This window comes from Chelon labrosus (genome assembly GCF_963514085.1).
Source record: "Chelon labrosus genome assembly, chromosome: 13".
Taxonomy (NCBI): domain Eukaryota; kingdom Metazoa; phylum Chordata; class Actinopteri; order Mugiliformes; family Mugilidae; genus Chelon; species Chelon labrosus.
The window spans coordinates 20,050,324-20,073,590 of NC_140346.1; the positions used below are offsets into that span (position 1 = coordinate 20,050,324).

General features: G+C 41.2%; 1 protein-coding gene across 1 annotated transcript in view; it reads right to left on the reverse strand.

Moving 5' to 3' along the window:
• Positions 1-1,105: 1,105 nt before the first annotated feature.
• The window catches only part of LOC311498720 (roundabout homolog 2), a gene marked incomplete at its 5' end in the record, with an annotated part of 59,234 nt that continues 37,072 nt past the window's right edge, over positions 1,106-23,267 (reverse strand). The window contains 17 exons of the mRNA XM_084559429.1: positions 1,106-1,982; positions 4,196-4,317; positions 4,564-4,731; positions 5,627-5,725; positions 5,927-6,231; positions 9,247-9,385; positions 10,762-11,049; positions 11,133-11,269; positions 11,360-11,402; positions 12,133-12,351; positions 13,307-13,484; positions 15,121-15,239; positions 16,369-16,585; positions 16,805-16,926; positions 17,278-17,444; positions 21,981-22,149; positions 22,352-22,433. Coding sequence (XP_084415555.1) covers positions 1,971-1,982; positions 4,196-4,317; positions 4,564-4,731; positions 5,627-5,725; positions 5,927-6,231; positions 9,247-9,385; positions 10,762-11,049; positions 11,133-11,269; positions 11,360-11,402; positions 12,133-12,351; positions 13,307-13,484; positions 15,121-15,239; positions 16,369-16,585; positions 16,805-16,926; positions 17,278-17,444; positions 21,981-22,149; positions 22,352-22,433 — 2,586 coding nt within the window. The 3' untranslated portion in view covers positions 1,106-1,970. The remainder of the gene's footprint in view (positions 1,983-4,195; positions 4,318-4,563; positions 4,732-5,626; positions 5,726-5,926; positions 6,232-9,246; positions 9,386-10,761; positions 11,050-11,132; positions 11,270-11,359; positions 11,403-12,132; positions 12,352-13,306; positions 13,485-15,120; positions 15,240-16,368; positions 16,586-16,804; positions 16,927-17,277; positions 17,445-21,980; positions 22,150-22,351; positions 22,434-23,267) is intronic.

The following is a 23,267-nucleotide window of genomic DNA, read 5'->3' on the forward strand; positions in this document are numbered from 1 at the left end:
CCCAAATTCATCACAAAATAGACCGAAACTGAATTCTCTTAAACCAAAGTGATCTATGGTGAAAATGTGAAGGGCGCATGAGACAAGATTTTGTTGTGAAGCGGAAAAACTTTGTTAAATTAAGTGCAATGCTGAAAAAAAAAAATAACATTTTGATTGTCAAGGTCGAGAGATAATAAACCAAGTAGATTAGTGAGCAGTTTATACTTCTGCGTCAATATGCCATAGCCTGACAGCCCAGACCCAACACAGACCCTAACGCCGTAGACTAGGGTTGCCAACTCCCTGAATAATAATAATAATAATACATTTTATTTAAAAGCGCTTTTCAAGGTACTCAAAGACACTTTACATAAAAAGAACATCAAATCAGCAAAACAATGTGAAATATAACATTAAAAACACAATAAGTCGAACCTGAATTGAATTAGATGCATATTTTTGAGTGATATAAACACATGGAAAACAAATTATTATTCAACATTTTATTTTTAATACAAAATAACAAAACAGAATAAAATAAGTATCTTTCTTAAACAGAAACCTGTCCTGCTTAAGAAGAACATTCCTCTCGTAATAGTGCAATAAGTCAAAGTGTGAGGAAAAGTTGTAGCTTTGTTGTCTTCCAGTATCTTCTTTGCAAAGAACAGTACCTCGACCAATGAGATGAGCAGGATTCCCGCTGTCAGCTCATTGGTCACAAAGCAGGAGACAGCCTGGGAATAAGTTTACCGTAAATTTTCATAGCATCCTGTTATTAATTCCATTGACATTTTACACACTATTTTTGATTCTCACAGTAAAACGGGACAAAGTGCGTCCCGTTTCAGCTCAATACAGGATGCGTACTTTTGTTTCTAAATACGGGATGATTCCGTTTTTCAAGGGACGGTTGGCAACCCTACCGTAGACTGACATGCACCTCCCCAGAAGGCCGCAAGAGCTGTGACTGGTCTGCTTGGTAGTAGCGTGTTTCCACTTTAGTATTTCCGGCTGTTTCTCCATCTCTGCAGTTTTTGAATTGATTGAATAAAGATGGGATCAAGGAAAGGTTAGACCGACGTATAAATGGCTCGCACCGGCGTAGGCTACGTGCGTAGGTTACGCTGTCTATCTCTGGCAGAAGTATAAACCGCCCTTAACTTCACATTCGACTTGGTTCAGATGCTATTAGAATGCATTAATACGGAGGCATGGATGTGCAAATTAAATTTCATGGGATCTTATTTTAAAAGCCACGCTGCTTACGTTGCTAGAAAAAATACCATCTGTGTCCGTCAAATTCACCGTAATTCATGAACACGGACAGAAACCTTTTTGTAACAAATGCTTTATTGATCAGTTTAAAAATTAACACACTGGTGATCTACAGGAGTACCACAGTAAACAGCCACACAGAGATGAGAGATAAAAACAGTAAACACCACAAACATGCACTGACACGCACACACACAGGCACCCACACACACACACACACACCAACATGATGGGTTATTAACACATTTCCCGCTGCTTCGTGTCTCTTCTCGTCCTCTGTCAAACACACATCGCAGGGTTTCATGGTCAGGAGTAAACATTCAGTACATTCAATAATCTGCTGTACAACAATGTAATTACTTACATGTACGTCTCTTTGCCTAAAAATACAATATTTCTTCCCCCAGATCCTTTTTTTTTATTTTTTATTAATATATCTGCTCACATCTTTTAAAAAATTGAAAATATGTCTATATACATGGAAGAGGGGGAGAGGGGTGAAGGAAATCACACACAAAAAAAACTGAATAAAACAAACAAACAAAAAAAAGAATACAAATAGTTTGTGAAAAGGCAGATGGCAAAGCCTTGACGCTTTCCCTTTAGTCTTAATTTTTTTTCATCGGATACCATGGCAACAGATTGATGGTTCGCAAAGACAAGAAAATCAGGGCGGAAAAAAGAGGATGTCACATCACGTAATCAGCTTCTGCCTACATGAGGTTCTGGGAAGAAAGCACACAAGACAGAGACTAAATGACTTTACTGATAATGTCATTTAAACACGCGATTAAATGAAACAGGGAGGTTGTTCGACAGTGAAAGGTCGGGCAACACTGACGCAGACGAGGAATCAGACCTGTGTGTAACGATAACTGGGACGATTGTTAAATCAATGTATAACACACATTAATGCTAATTTTGAGTTTTTTTCATGTTGTAACTTCTTCTTCTGCAGTATTAATAGGTAGTGGATGAAACCTGCATCAATTTTTCTAGATTTTCTGTAAAACTTGAGCCTGAAGTTGAACAGAAATGTTCGTCTTTGCTGGTTCTGTACTTTTTTGGGCCGACATACCTATCAGTGAATGACAAATACCTAATGCAGCCAAGTAAACTGCTTTCTTGCAGAGATTATAAATGATTTCGTAAATTACTTTTTTTTTCAAACATGTATTTGGTAAATTGACAATTGTTACCTCAAAGAGAGGTGCCCACACATTCATTTCAAAATGAGCTTTAACGGTGACTCTGAATATGTCGAGCTCAGGGCTGAATAGCAAAGAAGTGGATTATGTTGCACGGGTGGTTCACAGACATTTTGAGACTTTTTTTTTCTCAGCTGTAAAAACACCCCGTCGCTACCCTCCTTGAAATTAAGCTCATTACAGTTTCCACCTTCTGTCACTATGCGAAATATCCCATTTTCAGCATGCCTCACTCTGAAGGAACAGATCTTGGCTGGAGTACTGTATCATTTCATCGATTTATTTCATATTTTATCAAATAAAACAGCACTTTTATACATGTGTTATACACAAGAAAACTTTATGAAAGCTTCTCAAATTATCTTAAATTTGGTATTAAGACATTTCATTAAGGCTATTGCTGCGTTCAAATGGGGTTGCGTTTATTTTGTTGATGAGAAAAGTCCAGATAAACAGCGCCATCTTGTGGCATTCAAAATCTCGCAAGGAGTTCAAGAGTTGCAACACATTTGCGGATTAGAAATAGTGGAAGTGAATGGCACGTAAATATATTTTAATTTAGTTAATTAAAATATAGTAAAGTAATTTTTCCTTGCTATATTATAATATGTAAAAGGAAAATGTTATGATGACGACTGCATCAAGTCATATTTTAACTTTTTCGGAAAGCAAGAAAAAACAATTTTCAGCAAGCACATTGGTATTTTTTATTGATATTGTAACAATGGCCAAAAAATGACTGAGGCAATTATGCTATGAGGCTAATGATTTGCTACATTAAGTAGCATTTGGACATTAGCATGCTAAATGTTAGCCCTGGTGGCTTTTAGCCAAGGTCCATTTGAAAGGAGGGGTGGGTTTAAAAAATAAATTTTCCAATTCAAAAAGATCTTGATTTTAAAATCTGATAAGGATTCATAAAATAATAGGTTACATATTTTTTTTTTAAAAAACACATGCCGTTTCCTGCATATGTTTGTCAGAAATTTCACTGCTGTTTCTAAAACAAACCCCAAAATGGAATACAGAGGACACCGCTAGGCCTGAAAGCTGAGTGGATTAAAAAAGTACGACGATAGAGAAGAGTTGTACTATAGTAAAGCCATATGTGCAAGATGTGCTGGCAGTAGTAGACAGATAATTTAGTGATCCTGTGGGAAATTCAGTAAAATGTCTTAAATAAAATTTGTTTTAGTATTGAAACATCTCTAAATTATTTGAGAATAATCAGTCAATGGATTTTTAATAATTTCAGCTCAAAATATTGAAATTTGTGCTGTTGAATTCATAATTTGTGGTTATTTAGCATGACTTAGTTAACTTTATGCTTCATACTTACAAAAATGGCAAATGTGGATGGCAAATTAATATGTTTAGTTGTACAGAGTTTTGTTTGTCAAGAAGAAGTTTAGAAGACGTCTGAAGAAAACATTGGTATTTCTGACTATGACATTAAGTTAGCATGTTTAACTGTCGTTTCTAGCCCAGCAGCTGTGTTTTCAGGACTTACGGCTGACGTTACCACTTGAACACCAAGGAATTTTAAGGCAGCAAAAATCCCTGTCATTGCGTCACTATCTTAGATAACTACTTGTTGGCCTTTGTTCAAACCCCACAGCAAACCTTCTGCCATTCTCAAACTGCCCTAGCCCAGTTTACAGATGAACTGTCTCTGACCCGCGCTGTGCTGACATAACGCTCTGCAGTTTCTACTGTCTGTCTAGACGTACCTCATCTCTCCTCCGGCCGGCAGTGGAGGGTCGGGGAACAACTCCCCCCCCAAGAGACCCGTAGCCCGACATCTGGACCTTTGGCAGGAAGTTTGACTGTCCGTAAGGGATTACATTCTCATCTGCAGACGACAAACAGATCTCTGAAAGTTACAGCTGTGCTTATATAGGTTAAGCCCTAAGTGATGGAGCAGACTGAAAACAGACCCCCTGCTACTAAAAGCAGAACAACTACTGAGGGATAATAAGTGCGCGTACGTCGGTGGCAGTTGGTTCTTTGTAAGCTCAAAGAGATTTGTATGAATAATATTAATCCAGCTGTTGAAGCGTTCCTTTTTGGGATTGTTCTTCTACAAAGTGATACTTACCCTGTGATAACCACTTTGTAGGCCCTCTCCTTTGGGGCGAGAAATGCCCTCCCCTCCTCTGAAGAACGGGTGAGTCACTCCCCTCTTTTCTTTCGCCGCGGCTCAAAACATCCGCCAGGAGCTGCAGGGAGTCATCTGTAGGGGGAGGGGCCGGTGGAGGGGGGAGTTCTGCATATGATTGATCATTGATGATTAAACAGGTCGACAAAGAGAGAGAGAGAGAGACGGGGCTTTAAAGGAATAGTTTGACATTTTGGGGTAACACGCTTATCCACTTTTAAGCCGAGGCGTAAATGAGACGATACCGCTCTCTCATGTCTGTGTGTTAAATATAAAGACACAGCTTTTACGCAGGCTTGAAAACGGCGGGGGACGGTCAACCTGGCGGTGCCCCCGAAATGGAAAAGTCCTCTAACTGGCTCTAAAGCTCCACGATCAGTTAAAAAAAAAAACGACAGCTGGCCATTTCACGGGAGTTATGAGCCAAACTACTTCCTTGTCGTGACCGGCTGCCAGGCAACTGGTCCGTGCAAGAAATGGGGGGGTTGAACGCACCCTGTAAAACTCTTCCAAAATGTCAAACTTTTCCTGCAGTCATCTCTTTTAAACCACAACACGGGTAAATAATTAGTCATTTAAGAGGTCCAGGGCCCTGCTAGCAGCTGTGTGATACTCTACTGAGCTAAATGCCAGCGTCAGGATAAGATAAGATAATTAAGGAAAAGGCTTTATTGTCATTGTACGAGGACAACTACAACGAGTGGGACATCTGAAACAAGTGCCTAATATTTAAATCAATAAAAACGACCAGAAAACGAACACATATAATGATAAAATGTCAATAACTAATGTAGCATCTGAATAATGCCATTAGTTTTTCAAGCTTTTACTCAAAAAAGATGTCACTAAAGTCATTATAACTCTCTACAAAATTTAGTGTCAGTTCATCCAGATGATTTTGATGTAATTCAGTCGTAAAAGTGAGGGACTACCAGACTGACGCAGCGGTGTAAAGAGCTACGCTGCCAGAGTGGCGCTTCCTCACAGAAATTAAGAATCATACCTGCTTCGCTGGGCAGCTCTCGCCTGTTTTGTCCGTCCCGGGGCACTTTCTTCTTACTCCTGGACCTGTGTGCCTGGGCCCCGGGGCCCGACTCGGCAGCTGGAAAAAAAAATGCACACTGATGTCATCCTCAGGAAACGCAAGAGAAGCTGAGGAACGCTGAGCTTTACTCTGAATAAATGTGACAGGATTTTCACGTACAAATACTTTCTGTTCAGTAACTAAATTATACACGACCCTGTGTGGTTGTGTTTGGCCTGTTCTGACGACGTGAGGCGTTAAAGCGAATTAAAACTTTACCTTTACCGAGGCTTTTCCCCTTGAAATCCTCCGCCCACTGGCTAGTGTGGTACACGTCATCGGCCTCGTTTGCTGTGGTGTCGGTGAACAGATCGGGGTTGGACTGAGAGACCTGGGAGTGCTGACGGGTCAAAAGGTCAAAGTGCTGCAGCCGCGGACTGCCGTGAGGATTGGGCGCGTCTCGCTGGGGGGAGGACAACTCCTCCGGTTTGGAGGGCAGGCTGCAGACCTCCTCCCTGGAGGCGTCCATTAGGTAGGTTCTGGCTGGCAGCGGAGGACACCAGTCGTCATCTTCCTCCTCGGAGCTAAAGGAGCGACCGCGAGTAAGAGCAACATTAAAGAGCAGTGAGCAAGTGAGGGGGGTGGTTTGGGGAAGTTACCAGGCCCCTAAGGTGGAAATGGCTCTAAATTTTACATTATTAGCATCATAGCTAAACCGCTGGCCGCCTAAATAATTTAACTAGAGGACGTCAAACAAGATGAGCTCATAAGGCAGACACTAAAAGCCTCTGGAAAGATTCATGTAGCCTGTATAAGAATTACTGAGAATATAAAGATGCCTGTAATGTACAGTTCTTTCCAAGTGATAACGTCTGACATATAATCATGTTTAAATTGTCTTTATCAGGTTTTCTCTGAACTTTTTTCGAATATACCTCCAGCAGCAGCTGAGTTCAGTTATTTTTTATTAAAAAATGTTGTTTAACTCAAGTTCTAATCATGGTTTCCTAATGTTGATGCTACCTCTGGTGTATATACTGTGTGGACTCAAAGACTTCCATTTTGTTCACTGTGGCAACAAATAAGACAAAAAGTGGCGATTTCAAGTGTGTTTTTGAACCTAACCTCCAAGTAATCCAGTCTGTTTCGCCCGTGCAACATTGCCAATAACACTTAATCCGCCTTCTGTCCCTGGTAGAAAGATAACTGCGGTGATTGAACAAGCGCCACTTGTCACCACAGACACCCAGGACCCATTACTGCACATGCAAGGACTTCAGCGTTATCAGTCGGTCATAGGCACATTCACCGTGGAGTTACCTCATAAGGCAATATACAGAGATTGCCACTTTAAAAAGTTGAATGTTACAAAACACAGAGTTAGCACTTGAGCTAATTAACCATATTTCTGTAAAGTACACATAATTACAGTGAAATCTTACACTGGTTTCTTTTAATACGATAATTTCAAAGTGCGGAGGCCAGAGTAACGTGGTTCCGTGCCTTTTCATTTTATGCCCATTGAATAACGACGACCTTACCTTGTTACCTTGTGTTATGAACCTGGGGTTAATAACACATGTGTACCGAGTTCGACCGTTCTCTGGTATTTGTTTTCATGTATTTGTTTTGTTAGTCAAATGTGACCAGTTTTCTTGCAAACCGCTATTTAGCGTATAACGCTAGCCTTCGGGGCACACGTACACATAAAAAGAAATCGCTATTTCTATACCACTAACAAGGCTCACAATATCACCACACTTACACGGTAGCATAACTAGGGTCTCTACATGTAAACCGAAGCATTGAGAACTTTGCAAGTATACAGGCAGTTTATTAAAAAAGGAATACAGTACCGTTCGCGTCCGGCTCGCTTATCCAGGCGGGCGCCATCTTGGGGAAACTCAACTCTCTTCGTTCAGTGCTCTCAGTGCTTTCTTCCGGCAACAGACAGTTCAGATCCCCAAGATGGCGCCCGCCTGGATATGCGAGCCAGACGCGAAGGGTACTATGTTCCTTTTTTAATAAACTGCCTGTATACTTGCAAAGTTCTCAGTGCTTCGGTTTACATGTAGAGACCCTAGTTATGCTACCGTGTAAGTGTGGTGATATTGTGAGCCTTGTTAGTGGTATAGAAATAGCGATTTCTTTTTATGTGTACGTGTGCCCCGAAGGCTAGCGTTATACGCTAAATAGCGGTTTGCAAGAAAACTGGTCACATTTGACTAACAAAACAAATGCATGAAAACAAATACCAGAGAACGTTAGAACTCGGTACACATGTGTTATTAACCCCAGGTTCATTTTGCGCCGGAGTTCCCCTTTAAGAAAGTCTGAAGAAAATAATTTTGTAAAAACCTTGCAGCAGAAAGCTTCACACGGCATGAAGTACGTAGAGAAAAGAGGCAGAAATATGCACCAAACACTTGATCAGACTGCCATTGGTTTTAAACTTAATATCATTTTTATAATTAGTTTCTCTGAAACATCTACAGTACTCAGAAATGACTATTCATTCATTCATTCCCCGAAATAGCTTTGACTGTAATCAATTGTGATGTCTTCTTTAGGTTACCTATGTTTTATTTAGTTTAATATTATTATTATTATTTATGCAATTCTTCCTTTATTCCTGATTCCTGATAATCGCAACCGGTGCATGTGGAAGAAATTCTTACACAGATGTCTTCCTGTGCAGATGCTAAATGTTAATGTCTGCTAGCTCAGTAGCCTGCTAACAATTAATAAATGGTGGACATTTACTGTTAATTGGTTATGACACATGGTTAAGTTGAGGGATCGTTCAGGTTATTACAAATCTGTGTGAAAAGATCCTTCACCAAATTTTGTGGTTATTGGTCCAATAAAACAGACAAATATCTTGAGATATTTGAGATATTTCAAAGTGGTGGACAGACCAGTAATATACCATTTATAGACACATAAAACAAAATGAATATATATATATATATATATATATATATATATATATGCACTATAGGGTTGAATCCTGAATAAATATAATTAAATTCAAAGTTGCTATGAAAACGGGAGCCAGTCTAGAGCTACAGAGGATGAGAACCACCTCCGTGATTCCTCTTGTCACTTTAGTGCCGTCAGGGCTAATTTAATGACGGACGTGTCATTGAAAATGGAAAGTACTAATCCAGCCTGTCAGATGGTTGCTAATGTCATTACAAAAGACACGCCGAAGTCAGAACAGCCCTCGGATCCCCACCCCGTTATGTCCGCAATCTAATGTGTCAGAACCGGTTAGAGTAAACGCTCGCTTCTGTAGCCCCGCAGTCCAATCTACTCACCGCCCGCAGACACAACAGTTAATTTGAAAAAGTCCCCAGACTCTAAACTTCACTCAAGTTTTGTTTGACAGCCTTGGCCGAGTTACGGGGCGGCCTTGATAGCCAGCTGCCTTAACTCCCTCTGTCATGTAGGTGAAGTCAGAGGCCTTGATGCTAATAATAAAATGACTGAATGAATAGCTGACAGCACAAAAAAGCAACTCACGGAGGAGGGGAGACAAAAAAAAAGAAGCCTGGACACCAGTTAATTAATTTTATACTGTAAGGAATATGTCTCACCTGTGCTGCGCCTCTTCTCTGTCTGTTTTCGTATGACCTCTGTCCGTGTTGGCGGGAAGAGGCAGAGACAAAACATCCACCCAGGTGAGAGGAGCCGACTTCGACGAAGACCCAGTGGATCTCTGCTTCACCAGTTTGTCTAAATAAATAAATAAATCAATGCACAAGATGTATCATTATGTCCACCCTGACCCTGAGGCTGAAACCGCCGGTCACTTTAAATGATGAATACGCTCGGCTAAATACGGGCTTTTAAAGCTCTCCTTTCTCCTCGCTCCGCCTGTGTGAGCATGAAGGTCGTTTTCTTATGTTGACCGTGTTTTTTTTTTTTCCTCCATCTTCAAGAACACTTGAGGAGTCATCCGTGGCTCTCTCTCTCACAGAGATTTCATAGTCGCAGTATCTCTTCATTCAGACCTTGCAGAAAAACCGAAGCCGCGTTTATTTGCACGGAAACTTTTCAACTCTGCGACTGAAAGTCCTGCAGGAAGGACATTCAATCATTCATTCATCTTCTGTAACTGCTTGTTCCTGTGAAGGTTCAGGCTGGAAGGGGGCTGGAGCCTATCCCAGCTGTCATGGGGTGAGAGGCGGAGTACACCCTGGACAGGTCGCCTGTCTATTGCAGAGCTTTACAATCACCAATTAACCTAAGGAGCATGTCTTTGGACAGTTGGAGAAAGCCGGAAAGAACCCACACAGACACAGGGAGAACATGCAGACTCCACACAGAAAGGCCCCAGTCAGCCCCTGGATTCAAACCCAGAACCTTCTTGCTGTGAGGCATCAGTGCTAACCACCACGCCATTGTGCCGCCTGTAAGAAGGACATCAAACTTACTTGTATTTGCACATTAAAAACCGATCAAACATGCGCAGGTCGGCGGAAACATATTCAAACAGCAACTCCAGTTTTTGAGATCACTACAGGTAACCATAGCAACGGTGCTTCTTTACTAGCTTGACTTGAACTGACAACCAACGTTCCCCTTTTAAAAAACAAAAAAACTCTCATTTTGTAATGAACGTGATTAAACTCTCAGACTGTCTCAGACAATTTTGTGAAATTACCCCGGATTCGTTCACAAGAGACCTTATCTTGTAGCCTAATTGTGCCTCGTACAGTAATTGCGGGATCTCTGAAAGGTTAATGTGGTTATCAATCATCGCCGTGGAGGACGGAGACAGGGACGGTGCTACCTGAGCTAATGCGAATGTGTGTGCTCCAGTATCAATAAAGAAGCGTTTTCGTGAAATGTCGTTTTAAAAGCATCCCTCGGATCTAAACTTCTACAAGACACGGAAAGTAAGTGAGCGACGGTGTGGGAGGCAGCATCAGCGGCTTTTAGCTTGTATTTTTAGAAACTTAATGCACTAAATTCTCTATTACCGGCTCTGTTTAGCTGTGCATCATTGAATGCGCAGGCGATTATCACTGAATTGCTTTAATACTGGAGAAAGCTTCTCTCTCTTAGCAGATAATGACTGCAGGTTACAGAAGTAGGAAACCTCTCACCGTTGCTTTTCTTGGTGTACTGTAGCTTGGCGTACTCGGAGGATGAGTGACCGGACTGGATGGTCCACTGGTCCAGGTCCTGCTGCAGACCCAGCAGCCCAGCGTTGGTGAGTTTGGGGTTGCTGCTGTACGGGTCAGGGCCCTGTTTGTAGGACGCACAGGAGTAGGTGTCGTAGTACGCCAGGAGGTCGTCCTCGGCGGTGGTGTTGATGGTGCTGTAGATGGGACTGTCGGTGGACGCCGTGCTGCGTTTCTCCGTCTGGTTCGGGTAGTTGATGATCCCGACAGCTGGAACAGCAAAGGACCGTGTTATGTTATCAGTTAAAGATCCTAACGTGTGCTATTTTAACCAAACGTCAGAGGGCTCTTACTGTTGTAATATCTGTCTGAGTCCAGTTTGCCGGAGCAGCAGTTGACTGAGTCTTTGCTGTTGTGGCTAAGGTTGGGAGTGGGCCAGGAGTCCGCCAGCCACGGGTAGTTGCCCATATTTGATCCGAGCAAGCCAGGCCTGGGGAGAGAGTGCAGAGATTATATCAGTGCTGTTTCCATGCCATACACAGCGCGGCACTTATCGTCTGAATCATAATGCAGAGCTTACCCTCCATTCATGATTCCTGATCCCTCACCGTGAGCGAAGCCAACTGCACGAGGAAAGAATGTGAAGAAGTTATAAATCTTGTTTTACAGCAGTAAAGATAAAGCTTTAGCCGTGAGACATTACTATTATTTTTTTTCTTCCCACTGGAAGATAAAACATTTTGGACTGAATTATGCTCCATTGCCAAATAAACAATTTAGCCCACACGGGGGGGTTTAAGAAGAGCAGATTTGAATCGATATTTTATGAGGACACGCTGTTGACCTACATACACTAAGAGGAACACAACAGATACAGGACGCCTGCAACACACAGATACGCGGATATCATTCTTCTACGGCTTCTTCTGGAGTCGTAGTCGGCTAAACGCACGGGGCGATAATAGAAGCCATTCCTGTGAAATCACATTGTATATGTTTTCGGCCTTGGGCAGTCATTGAGCAAATATCTCCCACAGTCAGAAAACAACTGATGTGTTTATGAGCCGAGGGCTATATTCAGAAATAAATTGAACTTTGTGGTTACTTTTATACACATGATTCAGCGGGTGTCCAGTATTTTTATATACCCCTGCTACGAGAACTACCCAGTGGGGATGAATACGTTTTAATTAACTGGCGTCACTTTGCAAAATACGAACCAAAATTGCAAACATTCATCACGGCTGCAGATAACCTCAAAGGTCTATTAAGAACTTTGTCAGTGTCACTAGTTGGGAACACAATCTGACGGTTTGCTCGACAACAACTGGAGCCTTTTCTCTACTCGGTCACCTGCAGGGGTGTAAGCGAAGGACGTGGTGTAGTGTCCCAGCTGCTTCCTCCTGCGGTGACGGCAGTACAGCCACCCGCTGAAGCCCATCAGCACCAGCCACGCCGCCACGCCCAGCCCCGCGATGAAGGCCGGCTGCCGGACGACGCTGGTGATCTGCTCCGCTATGCTCAGGTTACCGCCTTTCTTCGCGGGCGTCGAAGCTTTGTCCACGGGGACAGCTGAAAGGAAAGTATTCGAGTTGAAGCAGTCCCATGATGCAAAGGCCAGCTCTCAGCATCCTCAGCATCTTTGCTGAGGAAAAATGACCTTTCTGTGAGTTTTTTTTTTTTTGCCCTCATGTATCATTTAGGTTATATAACAAAAATCTATTGGGAGTATAAATGAATAGTTCAGCATTTTGTGGAAGTTTCTTTCTGCACCCTTTGCGGCACATCATGCCCTCTCTCTCGTCCCATTACTTCCTGGCTCTCTCTCCACTGAAGAAGGCAGAAAAGATAGATAGATAGATAGATAGATAGATTTTTGTAACAAGACATAATGTGTCAGCTAGTGAGATTTTGAGGATTAGTATGTCGGCGCTACCGCTACCTTTCCTTTCTTCTGTTTGAGGATGTTATGCTAAACTAAAACAAGCTGCTTTTGATATCTAGATCTTCTTTTCACACAAAATTTAATTTGATTGGGGGTTTTCTGGAGAGAAACAGGAAGTAATGGGGTGAGAGAGACGGGATGAAATGCACCGGTGAGGACCAAAGCCTCAGTTTACGGGTTGCCGGCTCAACCTGTTGAGTTATAGCTGCAATCCTCTTATCTCTGTTTTGTCATAAAGCATTTGAGTATTCCTTTAAAATGTGCAGGTTAATTACAAAAGAGATGGAAACATATCTCAGAATAGATAAGAAGCTGAAGATACTGTATGTACTGTATATAAATATAGAAGATCTTTTTAATGGGCGTATCCACTTGGTTGCGACTTCCAGCACCTTTAATGTTTTCACACTGTGTTGCTGATGTGTCAGACTTAAATGCGTTCACTCATCACAACCATCATTCCACGTTCAGATTACATCTGCGAGAGTCCACAGAGAGAGAGAAAGAGAGAGAGAGAGAGAGAGAGAGAGAGAGGCAGAGATTTCACTGTGTGTCGTAGCTGTAGCAGTTTGAGTGACTCACTGAGAAGCAGGTTGACAGGCGGGCTTTGAGCACCCACACCCAGGCTGGTGACAGCAGCCACCGTGACGGCGTAGCGGACGTCAGGCAGCAGGCCTGTCAGCAGGATGGAGAGAACGGCCCCGTCCACCGTTCGGTTAATCTGGCTCTCCTGCTCCACGCCGCTGCCCAGACACCAGACCTGACACCACGCACACAGTTAACGTTTGGATCGTGAATCGAAAAGATGGCAATAATAACAACTGAACCTGTGTCTGGTAGTACAGAGCAGAGACTGAGAGCAGAGATACAGCAGAGATGAGAGAGAACGACACTGTGTGACAACGTAAAGTCAGATTTCATTTAATTTACTTCAAAGTGAAACTGTGCAACTCAAGATTGGATGTGTTTCTCTGGTAATTTTTGTGAAGATGTCAAACATCACAACAGACGTCTATAAAAAGCTCCCAGAGTTTAAAGTCATATTTTCAAAGCGTTACTTCAGGACTGTAAAGTAATTACATATAATTTGTATTTACATAGTTTGTGCTCCTGTTTACAGCTTACACCTACGTTTTTATGATAAGACTTTATACTCACTGAGCTTTTCTACATTTATACTTTGAATCCTGGCTCTATCCATTCTTTTGGATGTACGCTTTATCCAGATGTATAAATTCATCTGCTGCTTCTCTCCTTCCTGAGGCAATTTCACTTGTAATTCATGCTACATAAATAAAGTTTAATTTGACCGAAAGGTAATTTAATGCTGAGATGATTTCCTCATTAACACATTGTGAAATAGAGTCCTAATTTTATTAGATTTCCTAAATGCATTTAGAAAATGATTTAGTGTAGCATCACGTCAAGGTAAATGCTAAAAAAGGCATTTGAAGTAAATGCTTGATGTACAACATTTTAGACATTTTCCGCCAGAGTACAGGTTACGGCGGACAGATTAAGGCTGTGAACGTGTGAAAAATGTGTTTTCCTGCTTTTCATTTTTATTTTCTTTCTCAAAAAGGTACAAAAATAAAGTAAAATGTACTCATGCACCACTCACATTATCTGATTGGAAGTGTAATTCGTAATATTTCATAGTACAATGAGCATACGGTAGCTTCGTAACATGCTTCCTTCATATCTGCATACATTCATTCTCGCTAAGTAAACATTTCATTGGGTAACATTTTGTGAAGTTTTCGCAATAACAACGCGGAGATACTGAATACTAAACGCTACCGATGCAATATTTTATTTGTCAAATTTAAGCCTTTGAAAGGATTTTAATAAATACTTTAGTTGTTCTCAGAGAACATTTAATGGGATTAAGGGGTGATCCTTGCCTTCATCTGATGAGCCACCATAATCAGACTTTACTCATAACTTTCTACATGTTGACGCAGATGGGGAGAATGAATCAAGACAATAGAAGTGCATATCCATTTTTTTTCCCTTGGAATAGCAGGCTGATGATTAGTAATCAGTGTTGTGCTCAGAGATAATCAGAACTTTGTGTTTCTTCACCGAGCAAACAGATGACGAGGACAGTCAGCGTTTATCTGAGAATCTGATGACAAAGCTGAGTCTCTTTTCGCCAGCACTGGCACCACATAAGAGGCGATGAGTAATTACTAATTGTTAATTAAAATCATTGTTTTTCATAAGCCTCTGAACAACAAATCTGGTCAACGCTGAGTAATGCCTGTGTAAAAACACAAACATGACGGATTAAACGTCTGATTTGTTCCAATCTATTTGGCCGCCTCACTGAATGAAAGTCTTAAACGCGGAAATAAACATCAGAGAAGAAGACGGTCGGGCAGGTGTGGTCTCACCTTGTACTCTCGAATGATGCCAGTCTGGATATTATGAGGCGGCGGCTCCCAGGACACACTGATGCTGGAGCTGTTGGTGAGCTGCACCACGGATACAGCCTGCGGAGGAGCACTTAAAACTGGGAACAGAGATAAGAAGGGAGGTGATATTAGTGAAATTATTAATAGATGGCAGTGTTATTGCAAATGCTCTATTTACAGGCACACAATTTCTGAGTAATTTCCAGTAAGTTGAAGAAAATAGATGTTATCTCCTGTTAATTTTAGGGAAACTGGAACAAAATTGAAAGACAAGCTCCAAGTTGAAAAACTGAAAATTACCTCCTGTATGAGTTCTGTTTAAATTATATAGTTTATAAATAATATCTCTTGTTAAAAGTCATTTTTTTTTCGTATTTTGGAAATTAATAACTTTTATTGCCTTTGAGCATTATTTTGCAGCTTTTCGTCTACAATTTAAATTTTAATACTGCTTAAATTTTATTATGCCATGTCTTCATTGTGCAGCGTTGAACGGCTTTACCACCTTCACAACAATAAATGTGACTGAATAATTCACAGATAATTAAAAGAAAAGCTCCAATGTCATGACATCAATCATCATTTAAAGGAACAACTGGACATTATGGGAAATATGCTAATTTATTTTCTCAACGGTAACCTTTAGCTTAGCACAAATGCTAGGCTAAGGGTTACTTAGCGTCGTGTTCGCGAGTAATCTAAATATAAACAACACCCTCATGTGGTATTCACGACCTCACAACTGGAGAGAAGTCCAAGTTCTGTTAGCTTGCTAAACTGTTAGCCTTGGTGGCTTCTTGACGCTAACAGTTGCCTAGCAACGGTGGCAGCAAAAGACTGAAAATGGCAGGAAATAGTGTAGTAGTCTATGAGCACCACTAAAGTTCACTAATGAACATTTTTTTAATCCTGTTTTTAAAACACTGCTTTTAATTTAAACTACTTGTTGTAGAGCTTTAGCTGTGCTGGTCGGCAAACATTTTAACCTTTGAATACACCTGTGCTAGCTGTCGCCAATTAGCTTATATGCTAAGCGAGTCTAAGCTAACTAGTTCAGTTCAGTCATGGTATTAAATAGAAAACCTAGCTTACAGTTAGGGGCACAAGGTAAAAGACAAACAAAACAGACACCAACAGCATATTTTGGCTGCGGCTTCACATTTACAATAATTCCTCAGTTTAACTTTATAATAACAGCTGACAAAGTTATCAGTAAAGCTTTCTTACCCTCCTCAGGGGTACGCAGCAGCACCATGAGGCTGTCATGTCCTTGTAACTCGTTGAAGTACGGCCGTATCTTGACCTCATACTCTGTGCTGCTGTGCAGATCCACTAAGATGCTGCTGTACTCAGATGTGGCCTCCACATCCTGGACCAACCAGGAGCTGCCAATCGTCCGGTAAAATATACGGTAACCTTGAATGTACCGTGACTGACGGGCAACCTGAAGAAAAAAAAAAGAAAAAAAACATTGGCACGACAACAGACAACATAATCAAACGCGGGAAAGCGTAACCAACTGTGTTTGTACTTCAAGTTAATCTGTTTGTGTCACATAATGTTTGGAGGAGTTTTTGAAGTTAATGTTTGGAGATTAGCGTGTCCTCCTCGCACTACGCGCCGACTTTGAAGACTTATTTTATCAGCCAAGTATTAGACTCACAGCCCAAGAAATTCTGGCGCTGGTGGGAGACAGAACCACAGGCTTCTGCAGGTAGACGGACACCTCCCCCAGCTCCCTCTGCACCTGCCTGTGGTCCACACCCTGTTCTGTCGGACTCCCATCTGCAACGACAAAGACATCCATTCAGACCATGACTGGGGAAAAAAAATAAAAATGTTGAATACAAGTGATTCAGCAAAAAAAAAAAAAAGATAAAAACTTTTTGATGAAATTCAACATTGCTCACGGCAGAAGAGCACCACACTGAGAAGGCAATTAGTTTTGAGAGTGCACATGCGAAGCAACTTTTTCTAAACCATGCAGCACATTATCTTTGCCTCAGCCCTACAGTACATCCAGTATCTCTAATTTATGTCTTTAAAAATGGAAATCAAGCATAAGCGGCGGCTTTCATATAAAGCCTTATCAAAAAGGGATTTATCCGTTTATTTTTTTTGGCTTATGTAACTCACCCTGCGTCCTGACGGGCTCAGAGATTGGGCTGGGGTCACTGAGGCCGTAAGAGTTGACCGCTCGGACGATAAAGAGATAAACCGTGTTGGGGAAGAGTCCAACAACCGTGTGCGTCTCCTGCTTCACGTGGTCCGCCACGGTTTGCCAGGTGCTGCCCACTGATTGGCTGCAGGACAGAAAATTACATGTAAAACATTTAATTATCTAAGTGTCGCCCTGGTTTAATTACACCAATATTGCAAGTCAGATCAAATGAGTTTAATCTGAACTTGATTATTGAAGGTTTATATTTACAACATTACATTATTGAAGGTAGATATTTAGCATGCAGACTATAAAATACAGCTTCAGCAGGAAAATGTGCTTTTCCTCTCTTCTGTTATCTGTTATGTTGAGATAACAATGTGATGGGTTTGATGACAACCTGCTGCTGCTACTGCTGCTGCTGCTGCTGCTGGCCTGATAGCACAGATGGATGGAGGTGAAACACTCGGTGTCAGAAGGAGAGATCTGACTTTTATAAACTAAGGCAGCATGGAAACAACAACTGAAACATGTTTTTAAATCTCTTATGTCAAAGTAGTTAAAGTTAGGACTGCAATTAGAGAATATTTTTTGATTGTATGATTATTTTTTTGGTGAGGACATGGAAACCAGGGGTGCCCATCTATTTTTAACCCCATTATTTTATGTCCCTCTACAATAACTATTAAATAAAAGTATAAAAGGCCAAAAAGAATAACTTGTAAAAAACAAAAAGTTGGTCAAATGTCCAGAATCCACAACTTTTCCATGTTTGAGTTTATTAAAAATGACCAAATATTGTTACTCTGTACTTAGACCTTGTTGTTCATCCCCTTTGGTCTACCTGGGCGTGGTTCAGCTGGCTCCTCTGTACACCTGAGGCCCTTCTAGTAATCAGGCTCCTGCAGTCGCCTATGTGGCACACTTGAGCCAATGCATTTTGTGATTACTCGCCTGTTATGTGAATAACCTTTCATTTCTCCGTGCTCCCGGATTCCAGCCTCATCCGCCAACTCCAAGTTTACTCAGCTTAACCCAGCAAGCCAGCCAGCCATGCCTCTCAGTTCAAGTCTGCCAGCTATCAGATACCTGCCTGACCCGTTCTCTGCCCCAGCTACCATCCCTCTGCTCCAGCTTTAAAACGTCTATTATATTCAGTAAAATTTGTAAACATTCACAAGTCTGTCTGAGTACAGCTTCAGGTCCTCTGGATAAAGTCAACATGTTGGTGAGACTTTGATAACCAATATTTTAGCTGTCTGTCCATTAAATATTAAGTCACACCCGTCAGCCGTTAGCTTGGCATAAAGACTGGAATGAGGGGAAACAATTCAGTTCAATTTTGCTCAAATAGCATCATTAATAATTAAAAATTGTCTCAAGATTACAGAATCCAGAACTCAAAACCCCTAGAGCAAGCAGTAAGACGGTGGTGGCAAGAAAAACTACCTTGAACAGTTTGAGGGCAGCCGGGTAGTGAGACAGAAAATATTCATACAGCTGAATAAACATGATATAAACATGAGTACATGATACTCGGTGATGTATGATACATGGGAAATTTATAGTGGAACTGAGAGCCAGCATTCAAAGTATTAAATGTAGAAAAGCTGTGGTCATAAAGTTACTGTTATAAAAATAAAACAGGAGCACATGGGAAAACAAAAAATGTAAAAAATATGTCGGTGATGATAGTTGTTATATTACAGGGGAGTAGACTGGCAGAATATAAGAATATAATATAGGGTGTCATAAACTGTTTTGTGTGACATTAAGGTAGAAATGGATAATTGTAAGCGATGAACACAGGGCACAGACCAGAAACATTCAGCTCCACATATCAGAAACATTCAGTTCCACAGATCAGAAACATTCAGCCCCATAGATCAGAAACATTCAGCTATACAGATCAGAACAACTCCACAGATCAGAAACATTCAGCTCTACAGATCAGAACAACTCCACAGATCGGAAACATGCAGCTGTACAGATCAGACACATTCAGCCCCACAGATCAGAAATATTCAGCTCCACAGATCAGAAACATTCAGCTATACGGATCAGAAACATTGAGGACCACAGATCAGAAACATTCAGCTCCACAGATCAGAAACATTCAGCTCCACAGATCAGAAACATTCAGCTACACATATCAGAACAACTCCACAGATCAGAAACATTCAGCTATACAGATCAGAACAACTCCACAGATCAGACACATTCAGCTCTACAGATTAGAACAACTCCACAGATCGGAAACATGCAGCTGTACAGATCAGAAACATTCAGCCCCACAGATCAGAAACGTTCAGCTCCACAGATCAGAAACATTCAGCTATACGGATCAGAAACATTGAGGACCACAGATCAGAAACATTCAGCTCCACAGATCAGAAACATTCAGCTCCACAGATCAGAAACATTCAGCTACACATATCAGAACAACTCCACAGATCAGAAACATTCAGCCCCACAGATCAGAAACATTCAGCTCCACAGATCAGAAACATTCAGCTACACAGATCAGAAGCATTCAGCTACACAGATCAGAAACATTCAGCTCCACAGATCAATAATTTACAGCTACACAGATTAGACACCTGCATCTCCACAGATCAGAAACATGCAGCTCCAGGCCATAGACACTCACAGAACAGTAAAGGGGGAAGGAGGAGCTATCAGATTTACTCAACTGTAACAAAATCCACTGACCAACATGTCAGACACTTGTCAAATAAGATGTTATATTGCGTCAGTAAGCTAACTGCCTTGATCTCTTCATTTAACTCTCAGAGAGAAAGTGAACAAAAATCTTTTAAAACAATATCTTTATTCAATGAATTGAAGAATCTATTTGCTGTTCCTTCAATCCAAAAGATTCTGTTCATGTAGAATCTCAAAGCGGGTCTTAGTTTGCAGACAAAGTTTTTATTTCTTCTTTTATTGCAGCAGGTTATAACGACGTCTCCTGAATGAGTCCACAGAGGATAAAACGGCCCAATGCCGTGCAGGTACTATCAAACAGCATGGACGCAGTTTAACATTTTCCTCAACTCTGCAGATAAGAAAATGGCGAGGTAATTACATAAAGCAGGTCACCGTTTTCCCTATCATCTGTGCCATCTTTCTCACCAAATGTTCTCCAGAGAAGCAGTTTGCCATTTAAACTGAGTGAAACTGCTTTTTATTAAAAAGTTGTTTCTGCAAATGGGTTTTCAAGTGGAAAGTACAGCAGCCGCTTTCATAATAGATCCAGATTTCTTCTTCTTTTAAATCAAAAACCCAGGTGTTGCTGTGTATGGAACACACTAGACAGAAGAGACAGTACAGATGACAGATAGGGGTTTGTATTCCTCTCTTTGTTGCTTCCAAGACCTGGAAAGAAATACATCCAGGCAATTTGTTGGTGGTGAAGCGTGTAGAGGTGAGTGGATCTTCATCAGCTCTGTGCAAGAAAGATGTAGCTGTATGTGTGTCTGTACACTTGTTCTATACCCTCTACCCTGGTTCTGTAATGAGTGAACTCTCCAACTCGGCTCGCATCCCCTCCTTCCATTGCCCCAGGACAGGACAGAGCTGCCAAGCTGACCACTGCAGTAATTGTCTCCTCTTTCACTCACTGTCTGCCTTGCTAAAGCCTCTGGTTGGTTATTAGAGCTGCCGTGGCTCTCTCCAGGACAACACGGCTAAATACCGACGCAGTGAGTGTCACGGTTTCACTCTCCGACGTCACTTAACAGAACTGTTTCTCCCTCGGGCAGAGATGAGTCATTTCCAAACTCTAATGACGCTAAATGAAGAAGACTTCATTATCTGGGAACAGTCAGTCAGATAGTGAGACCTTTATCGGGGTTGAATGTTAAATGGAGGCTGTCTGCCACACTTTAACTCCATGTGAAGCAACATTAGGGTAAAAGTTACATTAATAATACATGAATTAATGTTTATCTTTTGCTACCAAGGCTAGTGATGTAGAGAGACAGACATCAAGCGAAGGGATGAGGCTGAATAGATGTATGAAAGACTAATGGTAAAGGACCATTTCACTAGTTCCATCAAGTCTTCCTAGTCGAGTCCACTGACCCTTCATGACATTACACAAAGACTGTTTTTGAAGCTCAGTATGGCAGCACCAGCTGCTGCCATCTTGGGTGTGCCTGCCTCACTTCCAGTTAAGAGATGGAGCGTGTCCATTTTTCCAATAGTAGGTGATGGGTAAGCATCCCTTTTAATATATATATATATTCTTTTAAACAGGAATGATTGGCTATTAAGTTACAGGGTCAAGTCTTGGATTAATAAGGCCTCTATTTGCCTGCGCCTGGACTCTAAAAAACATAATTCAATTTAACCCAGAACCAAATAAAGTTTCCAAATATGGAAGAAAAAGTTTTTAATTAAATACATTTTCTCTCTGAGATATTGAGATATTCTTTCTGAAATATATAAAAAACAAACTTTAAATAACCAAAATGTAGGAGGACGGTTTAATTTCTTCTGCAGTACATAATTAAAAATAATTAGATTTCTGCATTTTCTGTGATTGAGAACATGAAGATATGCGCCACGGTTGAGTTTGAGTTTCTACTTTTATTATGGTTTGCATTGCCTGGTGATGCTTTGTTTTAGGATTTTTTAGCTAGAATAGAGATAAGAAGCAGATTTAAAATGCTTATACCTGAAGGCCTCGATGATGTAGGAGGTGACCGCGGCCCCGCCTTCATGTGGATTTGACTGCCAGGTGAGGGTGACTGTGTTTTTGGTCACCTCCGTCACTACGGGCTTCTGCGGAGGTCCTGGAAGCTGGATGAACTCAGAAACTCTTGACAGTGGAGTAGCTCCGTCCTCTGCTACAGAAACGGCAAAAACAGCGTTTGACATTTCGGCTGAAACGTGGGTCGATTTGATCTCGTCAGGGCTACAGACTGTGCTCTTTATGAAGAACACCGGCGGACTGCGTAGCTTCTTGAGCACGGAGGTGTAGTGCGAGAGTGACAGAGTGTGAAGTGTAACAGAGAGACAGAGTGTGGCAAGTTTTGGTCTAAGTACCTCTGACAGTCAACATCCCACTCCAGCTCGACTCCCCCGTGGCGCTGGATGCCACGCACGTGTACATCCCGGAGTCGGCGTCCTGTTGAACAGCAGGGAACTTTTGAGCACCAAAGAAGAAGCTGAGCGAATAAACACTTCGAGCACTTTTACATTTTGAAGGGTGCTTTGAATCTAGTTAAATGACAGTTTGAGGCAAAGCTTTTACTTATTAGACTCCATCTGGCAGTGGTGGAAAATCACAAAGAACTAAGTATCATGTTTTAAGGTTGTAAAAAACTATTTCATGTTGCTTTATACCTCTAAATCTGACAAGTATAGGTACTAGTTTTTTTTTTTTACATAGATTAATCGTTTACATATAAAACAGGCCATATAAGCTGTAACAATAACATACAACATCACAATAATCATAAAACCTGTATATGCTAAGTATATGTTAAAATAACTGCTGCATTTAAACCCACATAATTATTATCTTATGAAGCATGCACTGCTGAAAAATATATTATATAAACCACTATTTTTAACTAATTGAGCTGACCTGCTGCTCTAAGATTTTATACAGCAATTGAACCAAGTGAGTCTAATTAGTGCCAAGTTATTTTAGAGATGTCGTGGTCCCAGTCGTCATGGCTAGTTACCCACGCCTACCTGCCTATAATACCTCTCATATTCTCAAACTCTCATCAGCTATATCTTGTATTTGTATCCTCATCAGATTCTACATGTACGCTTGTAGTCAGATGTATGCATCTATGACAGATGTGTGTTTATCTCGTTCCTCTTATCCTCTCTCTTCTCTCTCTTTTCCGTTTCTATTCGGCCAGCCTTAGACAGATGGGTCCCTCCATATGAGCTGGGTTTGTAAAGCATTTTGAGACAATTTGTATTGTTATTGACGCTATATAAATAA